Raw genomic sequence first — 16,985 nt, forward strand, 5'->3', positions numbered from 1 at the left:
TACTTGATACTTATAATACTCGAGTAAAGTACAGATCCCTTAAAACTGTACTTCAGTACTGTAGTGAAGTAAATGTACTCGGTGACTGTGCGGCTCTACTCACTCACTAATCAGGCCCAGAAATGCAATAAAAACAGGATTATTATTTATGGTCTGAACTTCTTATTCTGTACTTTTAATCTGTGACTTCACGCTGCGTTCAGGGACCTGCAGAGACTCTGAGACGCTGGAAATAATCCTGAAAACACAGTGTGAGGCGTTTTAGAAGCAGACTTCCTGTGTTTCTACATACAACTATTTTTACACAGAATATAAACATAAAAAAGAAGGAAACATTAAAGGATTCTTCAGTAAATGTGACGAAAGTTTTTGAGAGTTAAGTGAGAGGAATTTATACAAATGTACATTAATGTAAATGAACAGTCTTGAATTGAGATTTTTTAATCAGACTTTAGTGGAGACAAAAACCCTTAACCATGACTCAAATACACTTAACCATGACTCAAATACACTTAACTATGACTCAAATACACTTAATATGAATCAAATACATTTAACATGAATCAAAAACACTTAATATGAATCAAATATACTTAACTATGAATCAAAAACCCTTAACTATGAATCAACTATGAATCAAAAACACTTAACTATGAATCAAAAACTCTTAACTATGAATCAAATGCACTTAATATGTATCAAATACACTTAACTATGAGTCAAAAACCCTTAACCATGAGTCAAAAACACAACTATGAATCAAAAACACTTAACCGTGAGTCAAAAACCCTTAACTGTGAATCAAAAACACTTAACCGTGAGTCAAAAACACTTAACCGTGAGTGAAAAACACTTAACTATGAATCAAAAACCCTTAACCATGAGTCAAAAACACTTAACCATGAGTCAAAAACACTTAACCATGAATCAAAAACACTTAACCATGAGTCAAAAACACTTAAGCATGAGTCAAAAACACTTAACCATGAATCAAAAACCCTTAACCATGAGTCAAAAACACTTAATCATGAGTCAAAAACCCTTAATCATGAGTCAAAAACACAATCATGAGTCAAAAACACTTAAGCATGAGTCAAAAACACTTAACCATGAGTCAAAAACCCTTAACTATGACTCAATGATCTTCAGTCTCAAACATTCGATCCATGATGTCGTTGAATTTCTTCTCTTCGTCAAAGTTTTGACTCTTTATTTCTGAGTCATTTTTCCAGAGTTTATCGACTAAAATCAGCAGAAACGTCATTTGTTTACTTGTCAATAAACACGTTCACAGTTTAAAGTCAAAAAGTCCAGAGCAGAGAAGAAGATTTAAACTCAGAGTTGAACTCACTGATCCTGAAAGAACTCCAGATTATTTGAGTTTACAGAACTCTGCTGTGACTCCAGGACAATAAAGACTAAATCCAGCATAGAGAGGCTGAGAAAACCTGGTGTAGACTCTGCGGATCAGAGTCATGGAGTCAGAGACTCTGTAGAAGGACAGAAAATCTGCTCTGTGGTCCAGGTAAACTCCCACTCTGGAGACTCTAACATCTGAGATTTTAGTGCAGATGTTGTTGTGACGAATATAACAACTGTTTTGGTCACAAACTAAAGCCCAAGATTTTTTATTGAATCCAAATAAACATTCACGTGAACTCCCTGATCTTCTGATGTTCTTGTACATCACTGCTACACGAACTCCTCTTCCTTCTCCTGTCCACTCCACCTCCCAGTAACAACGTCCACTCAGACTCTCTTCACTCATGACCTGACACAGATCAGTGAATCTGTCTTTGTGATCAGGATAAAACTGATCTTCATTCATAAATGTCACCTTTCTGTTTCCCTCAGATAATAACAGACGTTTGTTTACTGTGTTTGGATCCAGTTTGATTTCCTGTGAATATCTGAGGAACTCAGCTCTGGTCTTTGGTTCTGGTCCTGGTCCTGGTTCTGTCAGTAAAACATCTGCTTCAGCCACAGCCAGTGAGATGTTTGTCCACGTCTGGGTCAGGACGTCCTTCAGTTGTCCTCTGAGCTTCACCACAGCTGCTGTCACGTCCTCAAAGTGTCTCAGAGGACGGACGTTGATGGTGGACGAGTGTGTAGATGGACTGAGTGCTGACAGTGAGCCGTAGTTGAGGAGAAACTGGTTGTGGTCGTGTGTGAGTGAGAGCTGTTTCAGTTCAGCTTCTCTCTTCTTCAGCTCAGTCTTCTCCTGCTGAAGCTTCTTCTCAGCGTCTCTGACTCGACTCACTTCAGTTTGCTGCTTGGATCTGATCTGCTGCTTCACCTCAGAGCTTCTCGTCTGCAGGAGATTCATCATCTCAGTGAAGTTCTGGACTGTGTCGTCCACAGCTTTATCAGCAGAGAGATTCAGAGCCTCCACCTCCTGTTGAAGCACCTTCACGTCTCTGTCTATGTCCTGGACTCTCTGCTGGACTTCTTCTTGACTCAGATCCAGCTCTCTCTGCTTCTGCTTCCTCTCTGCTGCAGCTGAGACTGTGTCGTGGTCTTTGTGTTGGTCCACAGAGCAGAGATAACAGATACACTGATGATCAGTGCGACAGAACAAGTCCATCATCTTACCGTGAAGAGGGCAGATGTTCTCCTGGAGGTTCTTGGAGGGCTCCACCAGCTTGTGTTTCTTTAATGCAGGTGATTGATGATGAGGCTGGAGATGTTCCTCACAGTAAGAGGCCAAACAATCCAAACAGGACTTGAGAGCTTTCAGTTTCCTGCCAGTGCAGACATCACAGGCCACATCTTCAGCTCCAGCATAGCAGTGATGAGCAGGAGCAGCGTGGAGTCCAGTCTTCTTCAGCTCCTCCACTAACTCTGCTAACATGACGTTCTTTAAGAGTTTAGGCCTCGGTGTGAAGGCCTCTCTACACTGAGGGCAGCTGTAGATCCTCTTCACGTCCTCTGTGTCCCAGTGGTCTTTAATACAGTTCTTACAGAAGCTGTGTCCACAGCTCAGAGTCACAGGATCCTTCAGAAGATCCAAACAGATGGAACAAGAGAAGCTTTCTCTGTGCAGCTGAACTCCTGCCATTTCACCAACGTCTCTGACTTTCTCTTCCTCAGAATTAGAACAGGTTTGATGTCTGATCTCAACAACATGTGACGCAGCAGTGGGCGGAGCCTGTGGGCTCTGGCTCTTCTCCACCTGTTGGCTCCTCCTCCTCCCCATTGTCAAACTGCAGGTGTGAGGGGGCGGGAACCAGGAAATACATGTGAGCTCCGCCCACAACACTCTGACATGACCTCTGTTCTGAGTGACACTCCCTGTGTGTGTGTGTGTGTGTGTGTGTGTGTGTGTGTGTGTGTGTGTGTGTGTGTGTGTGTGTGTGTGTGTGTGTGTGTGTGTGTGTGTGTGTGTGTGTGTGCGCGCGCGCGCGCGTGTGTGCGTGTGCGTTGTTCTCTCAGATTAGATATAGATTTTTGTGAGTTCTCATGTGAGATGAAGGGAAAATCTTTCTCAGGTTTTCGGTTTTCATTGACAGTCAAATCACCTCCGTGTTCTTCAATCGCACACACACACACACACACACACACACACACACACACACACACACACATATATGTTTTATATATGTGTGTGTGTGTGTGTGTGTGTAATATATGTTTTTTTCAGTTATTTGCAGTATTTCATTATTCTATATATTTATATTGTTTTATAATGTGGGTTCTTTACAGCGTAATGTATTTGTTATTAAGTTTATATAGTTTTTAAAAGCTATTTACAGTATTTTATTGTTCTTTACATTTATATTTTCACATACTTTTTAATTTACAAGGTTTTTCCATTTCATTCATTTCGAAAAAATATATATTTCATAAATTTTTCGTTGTTGTCAGATTATTTATAACATAATGGCGATCAACACTGGTTGGAAGGAAGGGCCCCCTGGGAATATTTGCTTAGGGCCCCTACAGACTCTAGAACCGCCTCTGGTAACATCAAAAACTATTGCTATTCTGTCATGATTCTGTCCTCTCTGTGGACTTTCCCCCTCTCATTTAATCTCATTTCTAACCAGAGTGACACATGACATCACCACACTTGCGTCTCCAGGCAACACAGGGAGGCACCCGGGCCCTAAAAAGTCTATGAGCGGTGATGGAGGCCCCTCGCTGATGTCCCTCAGGACGACTCCGCCCCTCTGTTGCTGTGGCGTCTGAGTGATCTCTTCATTAATTCATGGGAGAGCGCCGAGCTAAATTAGCACTCGTTAGCCTCCCGCTGTTTACTTTTCTTTATTTGCTCTCGCTTTAAACTCTATGTGTGTGTGTGTGTGTGTGTGTGTGTAGCATATGAGGTGAGGGGGGGGGGGGGGCGGGGTGAAGAGGATTTGTGGTGGGCTTCATCACTGCTTCACTTAGCAACTTAACCCTGGTGAGATGCTCAAAGGGTTCAGGATCAGCGGTGCTGAGACACAGTGAGTCCTCACCCCCCTGCAGCCCTGCAGCCCTGCAGAAACCCCCCCCCCCCCGTAAACCCCCCTGCAGCCCCCCCCAAACCCCCCCCCCCCCCCCCCCCCCCCCCCCCCGCCCCCCCAGACTGTGACTCAGGTGCTGGTTGTGTTGGTGACGTGTCCACCACCACCTGCCAGATGCTCATCATCAGGCCCAGACAGCTGCAGCAGATCTGCAGGGACAGAAGAGAAGGTCCTTCCTTCACTCCTTCACTCCTTCACTCCTTCACTCCTTCACACAGGTCCTTCTTAAGGAGACGAGGAGCAGACTGTGGACACAGAGGACAACGTCTCAGGAGGGAAAGTGACATTTTCTGCATAGCAACACAAGGAGAAGAAGAAGAAGAAGAAGGAGAAGACGAGAAGAACTTTTTTAGCCGTGGTTGAAGCAAATCCAGTTCAAAGGGTTAAAGGTCAAGTCCGTGACCTTTAATGCTCATCATAACTCCAGGAGGAAGATGGAATATCTAGATCTTCATCGTCGGCTCATCATTTCTCCTCGACCTATAGATGTGATTCATTAGAGACTGACAGTGTCTGTCTGTCACACACACACGCACACACGCACACACACACACACGCACGCACACGCACACACACCTGCGTCATACCTCGTCCTCTAACACGCCTCCATCAGCAGACGCGTCTTTCCCACCTGTGGCTTCTGACTCCTGGAGTCGGCCATCTTCTCTCAGCAGCCTCCACTCCTGCTTTCCTCTCAATCATCTGCCTTTTTTTTCTTCACCTCCTCCTCTTCATCCTCTTCCTCTTTCCTGTGTGTGAACATTTTTTTTTCTCCAGCTCTACACTTTTAAAAGGAAAGAAGGACTTTTTGTTCAGAAGATCCAGAAGTTCAGGACTGAGGTTGAAGTTAAAGAAGCAGGAAATCGAGCGTCTGCTTCCACAAACTCCTCTGACTACACGGTAAGACATCGGCCATTTTGAATCTGAGAGCTCTCCTGGAAATGAAGTTGTTTTAATTATTTAAATAAGAAAAAAGACCAATCTTCAATTTAATTTAAATCATGGTTGGGGCCAGAGTTAATAGAAAGCAAAGGTTTTTAAAATAACTTCATTTACTTTAACATAATCCTCTACTTTTGTCCTCTGTGTTGCATATTTTGCTCTAAATTCTTATTTATTTTACTCATTAAAATGTGTTATATTGAGTATCTGTGCATTTTAGTGTTTTCTTAACTTCATTTGCCTTAATGTTTAATAATCCTGGCCCCTCTTACGTCTTGAATCCTTAATCTAATGCACCAAAATACCAAAGTGAAGTCCTTAAAGTAAAGATCTGTACAGAACAGTGTTTTCAGATCTGTAAAATCTGAGATTTCTTCCTTTTCCTGACAGAAACAAACCAAAGTTTGTCGGCCGCTGCCGTGTTAAATAAATGATATTTGGATTTTTTCCCTCTTCCTTTGCTTTGCCCCTCCATCTGTTAGACGTTGGACACCGAAACAACCATATGCTCTCGATGTATAAATCATCCGCCGTAGGTTGGTCTGATGAAACATGGATTACTGGCACAGTTAGAACGACTCTCTGAGGGATTCTCTGTCCCTGAATCAGAGCGTTTCAACCCTTTAAGAGACGATTATCGTCTGATTTTTGTTCTTATTGATGTTGTTTTTCTGCCTTTATTGAGTGAACAGAATCGGTGTCCTTCATATACCAACAGTCTCTGTCAAGCAAAACTATCAGACCTGACTGAGGGAGTGTTTGTGTGTATGCAGCAGCAGCAGGTGTTTATTCTGTCAAATGCCAAACAACTTGAGGTTTTGGGAGCAATAAAATTCACTTAAGAAGCTTAATTTAAAGGTGCATTATGTAATAAATCATAAAATCCTCCTAATATGTCACAGAGACTCAGGAATAATGTTCATATAACAAACTGAACTCACCAACAACAACAGTACAGACAAAATATTTGCATTAAATTTTTTTTTTGCAGACTGCAAATCATGTTTATGTTTTGAAATCATGTTTTGGCGTCATGTGGCGCCACCTACCGCCGTCTACCAATCATTGCAGTCAGTAGAGTCTCAGCTGCCGAGCAACCACGGGTTGCCAGTTACGTCATAAAACGAAAACCTAAAAGACCTCTGTATTTTGAATTTGAATGTAGTAACTGTTTTTGGCCACATGCATATGGCGCCTTTAATGTTTTGAGTCACACTCCAACCTGTTTGCAGCCGGCTCGCTTTACTACCGCAATGTTGTTGTTGTCGTCTGTTTTAACAGGAAACTAAATGGGAACGTAGTTCTCAAAATCAGAATCTTTATTGTCATTATATCAAGTACAATAACATTATTTTCTCCTATTCTTAAACTAAAACACACAAACACACAGAGAGTTAGCAGCTCAGTTAGCAGCTCAGTTAGCAGCTCAGTTAGCAGCTCAGTTAGCAGCTCAGTTAGCAGCACTTCAGTCCGAAATAGAACCGATTTATTTAAACGTGTTGTTTGTAACAGAGGCCACAACTCTACGATAGAAGCTGTTCCTCAGTGGTCATCAGAGGCGATTCTAGAGTCTGTAGGGGCCAGAAGCAAAAACTCCCAGGGGGCCCTTCCTTCCAACCAGTGTTCATCACCATTATGTTATAAATAATCTGACACCAACGAAAAATGTATGAGTTCAACATTTTTTTTCCGGAAATGAATGAAATAACATGGAAAAACCTTGTAATTAAAAAGTATGGGAATATATAATTGTAAAGAACAATAAAATACTGTAAATAGCTTTTAAAAAACTATATAAACTTTGTAAAAAATACATTACACTGTAAAGAACCCACATTATAAAACAATATAAATATATAGAACAATTAAATACTGTAAATAACTGAAAAAAAGATATATAAAGTGAGTAACACTACACTGTAAATAATCCTCTTCATTTTCCAACTTGCAGAACGATAACTTCACACAGGTTAAAGTGAGGTGGGGCCCCTTTAGGGGGGTTTACTACTGAGATGTCATTGTTGTTTAAGGGGGACGGGGAGGAGGCTGCTCACTGCACATTTCAGTAAAAACAGCCCTCAGGCTCCGAGTGTCGGGGGGCCCCCTATCAGCTCGGGCCCCCAAGCAGTTGCCTGCCCTGCCTGTTCACAAACTGCGCCTCTGGTGGTCATTATATGAAAATAGTGATTGAGAACATAAACTCATCAGGCTTCACTTTAATTTACTGCCCTCTTCAGTCGTTATGGACAAAAACGTCCACGAGGGTAAATTATGTTCTAAATAAAGTGAGAAGCAGAAGCTCATCACACAAACAGTGTGAGACAGAGACAGAGTGAATCCTGGCTGTAAAGTGACGCTGTTTTCTCTGTTTTCTCTGTTTTCTGCACCTGTTTGGAGATCAGAAGAGTTTGTTTTTGTCAGCTTTTAGTCGAGTTTATGACCAGTTTGTCAAAGTCGGACGTGTGTTTGTGACACATTTGTTGACGTTCAGGGAAAACTCATTAAAAAGGGACGTTTGTTTATTTGTTTATTCAAAAGTCTCACACTTTCAGCTTTAAATGAACAAACTACGCCATGAAGGAAGAAGTTATACTTTACCCTCTGAGCTTCATCTCTCATGCTGGCGCGTCTAAGTTTTGGTCACGACCTGAACTGTGTGTGTGTGTGTGCGTGTGCATTCGCGTGTGTGTGTGTGTGTGTGTGTGTGTTGGTGATTCACTGATCAGTGGCTTGTTGTCTCAGAGCGAGCCACGTTTGTGTTTGTCCCTCATTAGTGTTTGTGAGGCTGTGAAGGAGAAAGTCAGCTCTGGTGACTAATACAGAACCCACACACACACACACACACACACACACACACACACACACACACACACACACACACACACACACACACACACACACACACACACACACACACACACACACACACACACACACACACACACGCTGGCATGAAGATAAATTAGTCATGCGTGGTTATATGTGAGCATATTGACACAGTCATGAGTTTGCTGCTTCTTATTTTGACAGTTGTCAAACAGGAAGGGGAGGAGCTTCAGTGACTGGACGACGCACACTTCTCGACAACAACTCGACTTTTTATTTCTCAGTTTTTCTTCCTCCTCTAATGAAGGTTTAGTCAAAGGGATTTTCTGTTTTCTGGAAACAGCAAAGTGTGTGTTTTTGTTGTTGTTTTTTTTGGCTCACATTACTCACAGACACATAAACATAAACACAACACTGAATAATGTGGAATAAACGTGACATATAACACTCTCACTTCAAAGTGTAATACTAATAATAGTAATAAGAAGTGTAAAACTGTATTTTGGTTAATTAACCCTTAGATGATCCACCTTCAAAAAACGTGTGCATGAAAAATTAAGCGATGATAAATTATATATTTGTTTTAATTTTCCTTTTTTCAGTCCTCATTATACACATCAAACATTAGCATTAGCATTTTTAAAGTTTTTAACCCTTAACCTGCCAAGTTTTTGCCCTGATGCATCAAAGAGGGATTTGAATGGGTTTCAATGGGCACATTTTTGGCCATAGGAGTGTTAGTGTGAGTATTTTTTATTTTATTTTTTATTATTATTCTTTTATTCTTTTAGTTTAGTTTACAATAGACTAATAATAATAATAATAATAATAAAACAACACACATTACTTAAGAATGCACAACCATGGCAACCATGGTGTGTTTAAGGGTTAATGCATTTACTGTACATTTGTTTCTATTTTTTTTATCATCTTAATAGTCAATGTCTTATTTTATACATCCACAGATGGGAAAATGATTGATTATTATTTATTATCTTCACCTTTACTGTCTGTGACGCCGTATATTTCCACACTGATGACTTATCTCGTCTTATCTCGTCTTATCTCGTGTACTCGATCGTAGAAGAAGACACACTTGAGAGTAATTCCCCAAATTCTGGCAAACACAAGCGCACACATATTGTCTGTGGATGCTGCGTGTGAATTATTGATGGCATCTGCCTGCTTAAAAATGCATCCCCAACCTTTCGGCCGCTCGGAGAGGAAGCAGTAATTAGTGTAGAGATGTGGCAGCAGACGGGAGGAAAGTCGAGTCAAGTAAAGACCCTTTTATTTTACTGATAATCTGTGGAAATTCAACGTTTCAACAGAGGAAAAAGATGGATTTCTGTCTGTTTGCGACAAAATGAGCTGAAAGAGTCATTTATCACAGATCATCACAGGCTCAAGGACGACGGGAAGAAGAAAATGCCGTGAATTTATCACGTCACAGCAGAATAAACAAGAATCACCACCTCAACAGTCGAGTGAAATCTTTGGAATTATTTTATTTATGAAGTGTGTTTTAAAGATGTCAAAGTATTGTGACTGAAATCACAACAGAAATCATGGCAAGAGCACTTTAATTGCACAATAACGCAAAATGGCTGCATACGTCCCCGTCCGCCTCTGCGCTGCTGCTGTATAGACACACGCGCTCCCTCTGTCAGGTGTGATAGTGTTGCTTGACAGAGCAGCATACAAATAATGTTCTATTTCTGTTCAGTCGAAGTCAAACATCAGCAACAACGAACATGATGAAATCTTTGTGTTTCATTTCTTCACAGATTTTGTTCTCTCAGAGGAAAATGACGAGGAAATCCCACACCAGGAGAGTTTTGACCCCACTCTGCACAGAGATAAAGGTAGGATACGTTAACTCTTCTGCCAGGGTCACGCCTTTCAACCTTTCCACTTTCCTCTTTGTTAGTTGGTTTATAGAAACCAGAAAGTGGCGACGCAAGATGCAAAAACACACATAAATCAGAATTTAAAGCAGTTATACACTTAAACAAACATACTCTGTAATATATAATGTGTAGTGTACTCAGGAAACCCTCCTGAATGTTACACACTGCACATTCTTTAAGTGCAGATTCAAGTAAATGAAATTAATGAGTGTTTAAAATGTGGATTTTTAAACAACAGGCAAATATAATACAGTAAAACCTCATCATTCAAAAAAGCCAAATTGTAATCACCGAAAAAATTAGTCACAGCATTAGAATTTCTCCAATTAGGCTTTTATTCTGAAAACATGAATTACTTTTCTAACATTTAATTTACAGTCATAGTGGTTCACAGTTTAGTTTAAGAAAAAACAAGTGTTCTCTTACTGTTACTTAAACACTAAAAAACTTCATTTTAAAACTTTTTCACAGAGTGTGAAACTCTTTTAGTCTTACTTTAATACAAAAGAGTTTAATTTAACCCTAATCCACACTGACTCGTATTTTAATACTGCAATATTATATGATAAGGAGGAACATAGTATAGTCATTTTCAGCTTGATTATAGCAGTGGTAATAGTAATAAAATATTATTATAGTAATACCATGTTGTGATATTTATGAGTATTTAAATATTATAGCAGTTTAAGACTTGTTTTAAAGCAATTAAACACTGAAACAAACATATTTAAGAGTAATATAATCATCAATAATCGTTTTTTGTTTGTTAAGAAGCCAATAGAAAATAGTAATACATTTAAAAAGGCCAAATCGTAATGAATATATAAAAAAGCACTGTTGCCTCACAGTAAACAGAGCTAAAAGTTGCCTTAAAAATCCTCTCATAGCTGCTTTTTTGTGTGTATTATTGTTTTATTATATCAGTCATGTTAATGTGTTCACACACATCTATTTTACCGCTTTGTTTTTATCTTTATATATTTGAATATTGTTATTATTTATAACTGACAATAGAACTGCATCTGCTGCATAATTCAGTGCAGTTCTCACTTCCTCAGGGAGAAGCAGAGGAACGACAAAGTTAACTTTGGTCATTAAGTATTTGTTACGGAAAAAATACTAAAAGCTAAAAGGTGTCAAGCGTTGTGTGTGTTGTTTTTTTTGTGTGTTGTTTCCTCGGCGAACAGAACAGTGTTTGTCGTATGATAATAATCTCGTCGTCTTCTCGACACTCGACGCGACCCCTGGGAAAAAACGAGCGCTAATCACGAAGCCAATTATAAAGTCTCTGCGACGAAGTTACTGTTTTTAATGAAAAGGTGATCGGGGAGGTTTTTATTTAAAAACAACAACAACTGAAACAGATTCCATACTGCTTTTTTTTTTTTAAAACTTCTGTCATTGTTTATAAAAATAATTTTTAAAGCCAAGTGTGAGATAATGTGGTCAGAAACTTCACTTATAATTCAGGATTGTTGCATATGTGTGCGTGTGTGGTTGGTGTGAGGGAATGTGTGGATATAATGGTGTGAAATTGTACACGACCGCACATGGTGTGACACACAGGAGGCTTAAAATGAAGCATCCAGGTTAGTCACCATGGCGACCACGCAGCCCTGTGTAGGTGGATCTTTGATGTTTCAGAGGAAAAAGGGGTGGAGGAAAGGAAAGAAGGAAGGAAGGAAGGAAGGAAGGATGGAAAGAAGGAAGGTGGCAGACGATCTCCACACTTCAAACTTTGAACACAACTCCATGAAGCCAGTAAACCCAGCATTTACTTCAAATCAGATTAATTTAAAGGGAAAACAAACGCCTCACTCTGTCTTTTTGTGTTGACGTCGCACAACATTATTTTGGAAAGTTGTCCGTTTGTCTGTGATGTTGCCGTAAACCCTTTGTTATTGTAGTGAAATAATTGTGATTTCCTTTATTTATTTATTTATTTACTCAGTAATACAGTAATCGCATTAGCAACAACAATGAGTGGCCTGCACACTAAGACATTAATTAGTGTGTTAATGAGCGCGTTTGCCGTCATGTTTACATAAATTAGTCGTAATAGGCTTATGGAGAATTAACATCTAATTTCTGGACCTCTCTGAATATGTGAATCATATCTGAAGTGCCACCTGAGGAAAATACTGAGATTATCACTCAGCTACGGATTTTTCACCGATTTATTCCCCATAACAATAATTTAATTTAGTTTAATATAGTTTATACACTGGTATAGTGAATTTAAATGAAGACGGAGTGAGAGATAAGGTGACTCAACTACTTTGAGAACCATAAAGCTGTTTGGAAACAACATAAATTGTCATGTTTCAGCAGGTTTAACAAGTTTAATGATCATATTAACATGAACTATGGCTCTGTTCACTTCATCTAAGTCGAGCTAAATGGAAAACTCAGTGTATGCTGTGATAATAATATAATATATATGTTATTATGTTTATATATATATATATATATATAATGTATTATATTATGATTATTATTATTGTTGTTATTATTATCAATATTACTATTATTATTATTATTATCATAATATAATAATACAATTAGATGCGATTATTTTACACTTGTGATTTTGCACTGTTATAATATATAATATATATGTTATTATGTTTATATATATATATGTATATATATATAATGTATTATATTATTATTATTATTATTATTATTATTATTATCATCATCATCATCATAATATAATAATAAAATCAGATGTGATTATTTACACCTGTGATTGTGTCCGCCTGTGACCTACATTAGCTAACGCCTCCTGGCGGCCATTTTGAAAAGGCCACAGTTAGCAAACCTTCCACAGTCTCGGAGTCCCAGGTGAAAGTTAGCGTTTGGTCTTTTTTGGTCGGCTCGTGTGCTCTCAGGTAAGCTAACACTCGTGTGTTTACTCACTCTTTCTTCTTATAGTGAGCTGTACTCGCGTTAATGTGGAAAAATGTTGTTGTTTTTTTGCTGTGGAGGTTTTTTTTTTTGCAGTCGGCTATCGTTAGCATGCTAACAACGTAGCCGCAGCTAATCAGTGACACCTGTGACGTACTTTGTTGATTCGTTGGTCAAAACTATCCCGTAAATGTGTTAAACCTTCACCTAACTTATCTTTTATATTCACTAGCAGTGTAAAGTTTGACCCAGTTACTCATTCAAGTAAAATGGAAACGTGTTTTAACTTTTCAGAATTAGTAAAGTTAGTTTATATAATGGTTAAATACACACGCGGAATAGCTGCCTTAACACTAAAGTAGTGCGAATGCAGACTAGCTGCCATTTTTCTGAATTAAACCCATGTCATTTGATTTTAATCTTAATAAAATATTTTTTTCTACATACATTTTATTCGCTACAATTTGTGCAGTAAGTAAACAACCACCAATTGTCCGTATTGGAAATCATTTTGCTTCAAATAATACCGTTTTCTGCATCAAATGACTCTAATTAAAACTTGTACACAGAATAAACAGCCACCTGGCATATTATACAGGGCTTACTGTATGTCCAAGAAGTATATAAGTGTATTTACATTCTTAAATCTATCATTATTTAAAATATTTTCTGTAATTGCTGCATATAAAGTGATTTGAAACCCAGGAATAATCATTTTACAACAATTTATAACAGCAAAACCTCTCATGTCTTAGAAACTAAAGCCAGTTAATGTGTTGTTTTTGGTGAAATATGATATTGACTACAAATATTGACAATAAAAGTGTTGCATTATTTAGCAGTCGCCTTTTAAACCATTTAACACACTCCGTTTTGTTTTTATGACTCAGTATAAGGAGTCTAATGTTATAAAAATATGACACTATGATAATACTCGAGTGACAAGTCCTTGTCACAATATTTATTGGTATATTACTAAATATTCATATGAAAATTTGAAATATTTTGCGTTAATCTGTGGTGCAGAACGGGCTGAATAATGTTGGTAATAAAACATCAGTAAATCTCAGGCAGTCTAACTAAAGATTGTTTTTTCCTCTTGAGTGAAATCAGTCAATTGTGGTTTTGAGCAACATTCCATTGTTAGGGAGGAAAAGTATACTGTGATAAACAGTACATTTTTATAGATTAATGACGCAGCCTTTTGTGTAGGTTATTGTTTTTTTTTTTATTGTTTGTCCATCACAGAAAAACTATTCACCATCATGATCACTGAGGTCTGCAGAAAAATCACTTCTACTTCTTCTGGTACCGACTGTACGTCGAGGTATTGTATGTTATTGTGTTTTATATTGGTTTCTTTTTGAGTTCACATTGTTTCGTATCATGTCTGTTTTTATATATTTATGCGATCGCATCGAGTCGACTCTGTTGTTTTTATACGTGCCGTAGAAATGCGTTTGGGTGGGATTGGAAAAGTTTTGGAGCATCTGCAATTTCACAATCTCTCTTTGTCTCTCATGTAAACTTCACAGTGAAGTACAGTTTGAGTGCCGTTTCATGGACTCTTTAAATCGATATGTTGGTTATTAATCATCAGAAGAGATGTTCTTTTAGGTGTGGTACAAGCTACTGTCTGCTAAACCCTATCTGAGCCAATTAATTGGCTTAAAATGATTTATCGGACCTCCAGTTTTTGTCTGAATCTGTTGATACCACAATGGTATTGAGACACTTTTGTTCTCATATGAAATTGACTATTCCTATTATATATAAATAATCACAATAATAATCAATTATTTACTGTCCACGTGGGGTTTTCTGTGTTCAATAGAAACCAGTTTGTCTCTTTTATTTTCCTCCCACTGTTTCCCTCCTTCTTCTGCTCACTCACTGTCACTTGTTCACTCTTCCTCCCTCTCTCCTACACACACACACACTCTCACACACACACACACACACACACACACACACACACACACACACACACACACACACACACACACACACACACACACACACACACACACACACACACACACACACACAGAGAGAGAGAGTTTGAGCATCTATTCTTCTGAGGACACTGCACGCAAAATTAGATTATCACTCATTTGAACCAGGTTTTGACTCCTGGTCCAGACCCGACAGAACATGTCCTAAAGCGACACAAGTACACACACACACACACATGTACATACACACATACACACACTCATAAACACAGTACACAGTAGATCAGATCTCCCATGTGTCATGTTATTGCTGGGAGCAATAACAACAGTGTCCTTAGTGTATTGACACTGTCACCTTTACTTACTCCATCCCCCCCCTCCGTCTTTGCCCTCTTTCTCTGTCGTTCTCTCTCTCTTTCTCTTCAGAATATTATTATTTTTTTTGTTGCAAAAATAACTCGAAAACATTTTTAAGAGCCCCACTAATTTTCCTCACCACTGCACCTGAAGATATCATTTCTCCCAACTCCACAAACTCCACAGCGTGATGCTGAGGCTTTCATCACAGCTGAAGACCTGAGGAGTGAAGGGTTAGAGGGAAGAAGAAGAAGAAGAAGCCAAAACAAAACCTCACAACAGCCAGGTTTATTTTCCATCATCATCATCATCTCAGAGACGGAGGCTCAGGTGGCTTAAGTCCTGAACTGTGAACCAAGAGCATCAAGGAAAGGAGAAGAAAAGAAAAGAGAGAGGAGCGACGAGCACAGAGCGAGAGAGTGATACTCAAAGCCTGGGGAGAAAGAAGAGAGGGAGGAGATGGAGGTTTACTCGCTGTGGATATTCAAAGCACATTGTTCACAGAGTGAGAGTGTGACTTCCAGAGCAGGGTTGTCTGTCTCTCTGCCTCAGCGTCAGCTCTGCACAACCCTGCACTCCAGAGACTCTCTGCTTGTTTCTTTGTTTACCTCGTCTTGTCTTTTTATTTTATTTCATCCCTCTCTCTTTCCACCTGTCTCACTGTCTCTCCATGCTCCTCTTCTTCCTCCCCCTTTCATAATATTTTGGCCCATTTACCATCATCTAAATATCGTACCCTCCAACCTCCTCCTCCTCCTCCTCCTCCTTCTCCTCCTCCCAACTCTCTTTCTCCATCCCTGCCTTTCTCTTGCCTTCCCTCTCTCTCTCTCTCTCTCACACACACTCTCTCTCTCTCCATGTGAGGAGGGAAAACGGCATCAGCGGCTGAGCCACAGTAACGGCACATGCAACAGGGTGAAGATATCACCTTCTGCTTCACCACCTCTCCTCTGTGACTCTCCTCCATCCTTCAGGAAGCCTGCAGGGAAGAAAAGAAAGGGAAGAAAGAAATAAAAGAAGGAGCACAGAGAGACTTGAAGAAGAAGAAAGAAGAGTTAGAAGAGTGTAAGTGAAGATGCCACCTGTGGCTCCAGTCTGAGTGAAGTCGACTCAGTGTGGCTGCTCTACTTCCCCTCGTCTCTCTCTGAACACACATTTCCACGCCGATGGCCTCCAAGAAGAAGTGGGCCGAGCGGAGGGAGCTGCGCAGGGAGCGGGCGTTCTCCACCCGGGACGATCCATCTGCTGCGCCCGGGACGTCGGGGCCGGGGCGTCCCACCACCAGGGGGCGTTTCTCAGAGTCCTGGAAGAGGCTCAGCTCCAGAGGGGGTTCCACCAAGAGGGGGGCGCTTAACTCTCAGCAGCCACCGGTAAGATGTTTTGAGGGTACATAATGTGCCCCACACTACGTGTTCCACCCAGAGATTAAGCCGTGGCTCGGGGTGCTGGGAGGGAAGTGGGACAGGAAAAGCTGTGGAGGTGGCACCTGCACTGAGAGGGAGTTAGACAGCAGAGGATTATGGGTAGGAGACTGTTGATAGTATTTCCTGTAGGTCCATGATGTAATACAGAGGCTGTGT

At 39.9% G+C, this 16,985-nt stretch overlaps 2 protein-coding genes across 2 annotated transcripts in view; one reads left to right on the plus strand and one right to left on the minus strand.

The window, feature by feature from the left end:
• Window positions 1-1,372: 1,372 nt before the first annotated feature.
• On the minus strand, window positions 1,373-3,058 carry LOC310938744 (tripartite motif-containing protein 16-like; the record flags this gene model as incomplete). Its single annotated transcript, XM_083903326.1, has 1 exon — window positions 1,373-3,058. The coding sequence occupies one exon, from the start codon at window positions 3,056-3,058 to the stop codon at window positions 1,373-1,375; it is 1,686 nt and encodes a 561-aa protein (XP_083759452.1).
• Window positions 3,059-16,571: 13,513 nt separating this feature from the next.
• trpm3 (transient receptor potential cation channel, subfamily M, member 3) overlaps window positions 16,572-16,985 on the plus strand; it is a gene marked incomplete at both ends in the record, with an annotated part of 212,875 nt that continues 212,461 nt past the window's right edge. The window contains one exon of the mRNA XM_083904273.1: window positions 16,572-16,775. Within this exon, the coding sequence (XP_083760399.1) occupies window positions 16,572-16,775 (204 nt within the window). The remainder of the gene's footprint in view (window positions 16,776-16,985) is intronic.

The sequence above is a fragment of the Microchirus variegatus genome (assembly GCF_963457635.1).
Source record: "Microchirus variegatus genome assembly, chromosome: 17".
In the NCBI taxonomy this organism is placed as follows: Eukaryota; Metazoa; Chordata; class Actinopteri; order Pleuronectiformes; family Soleidae; genus Microchirus; species Microchirus variegatus.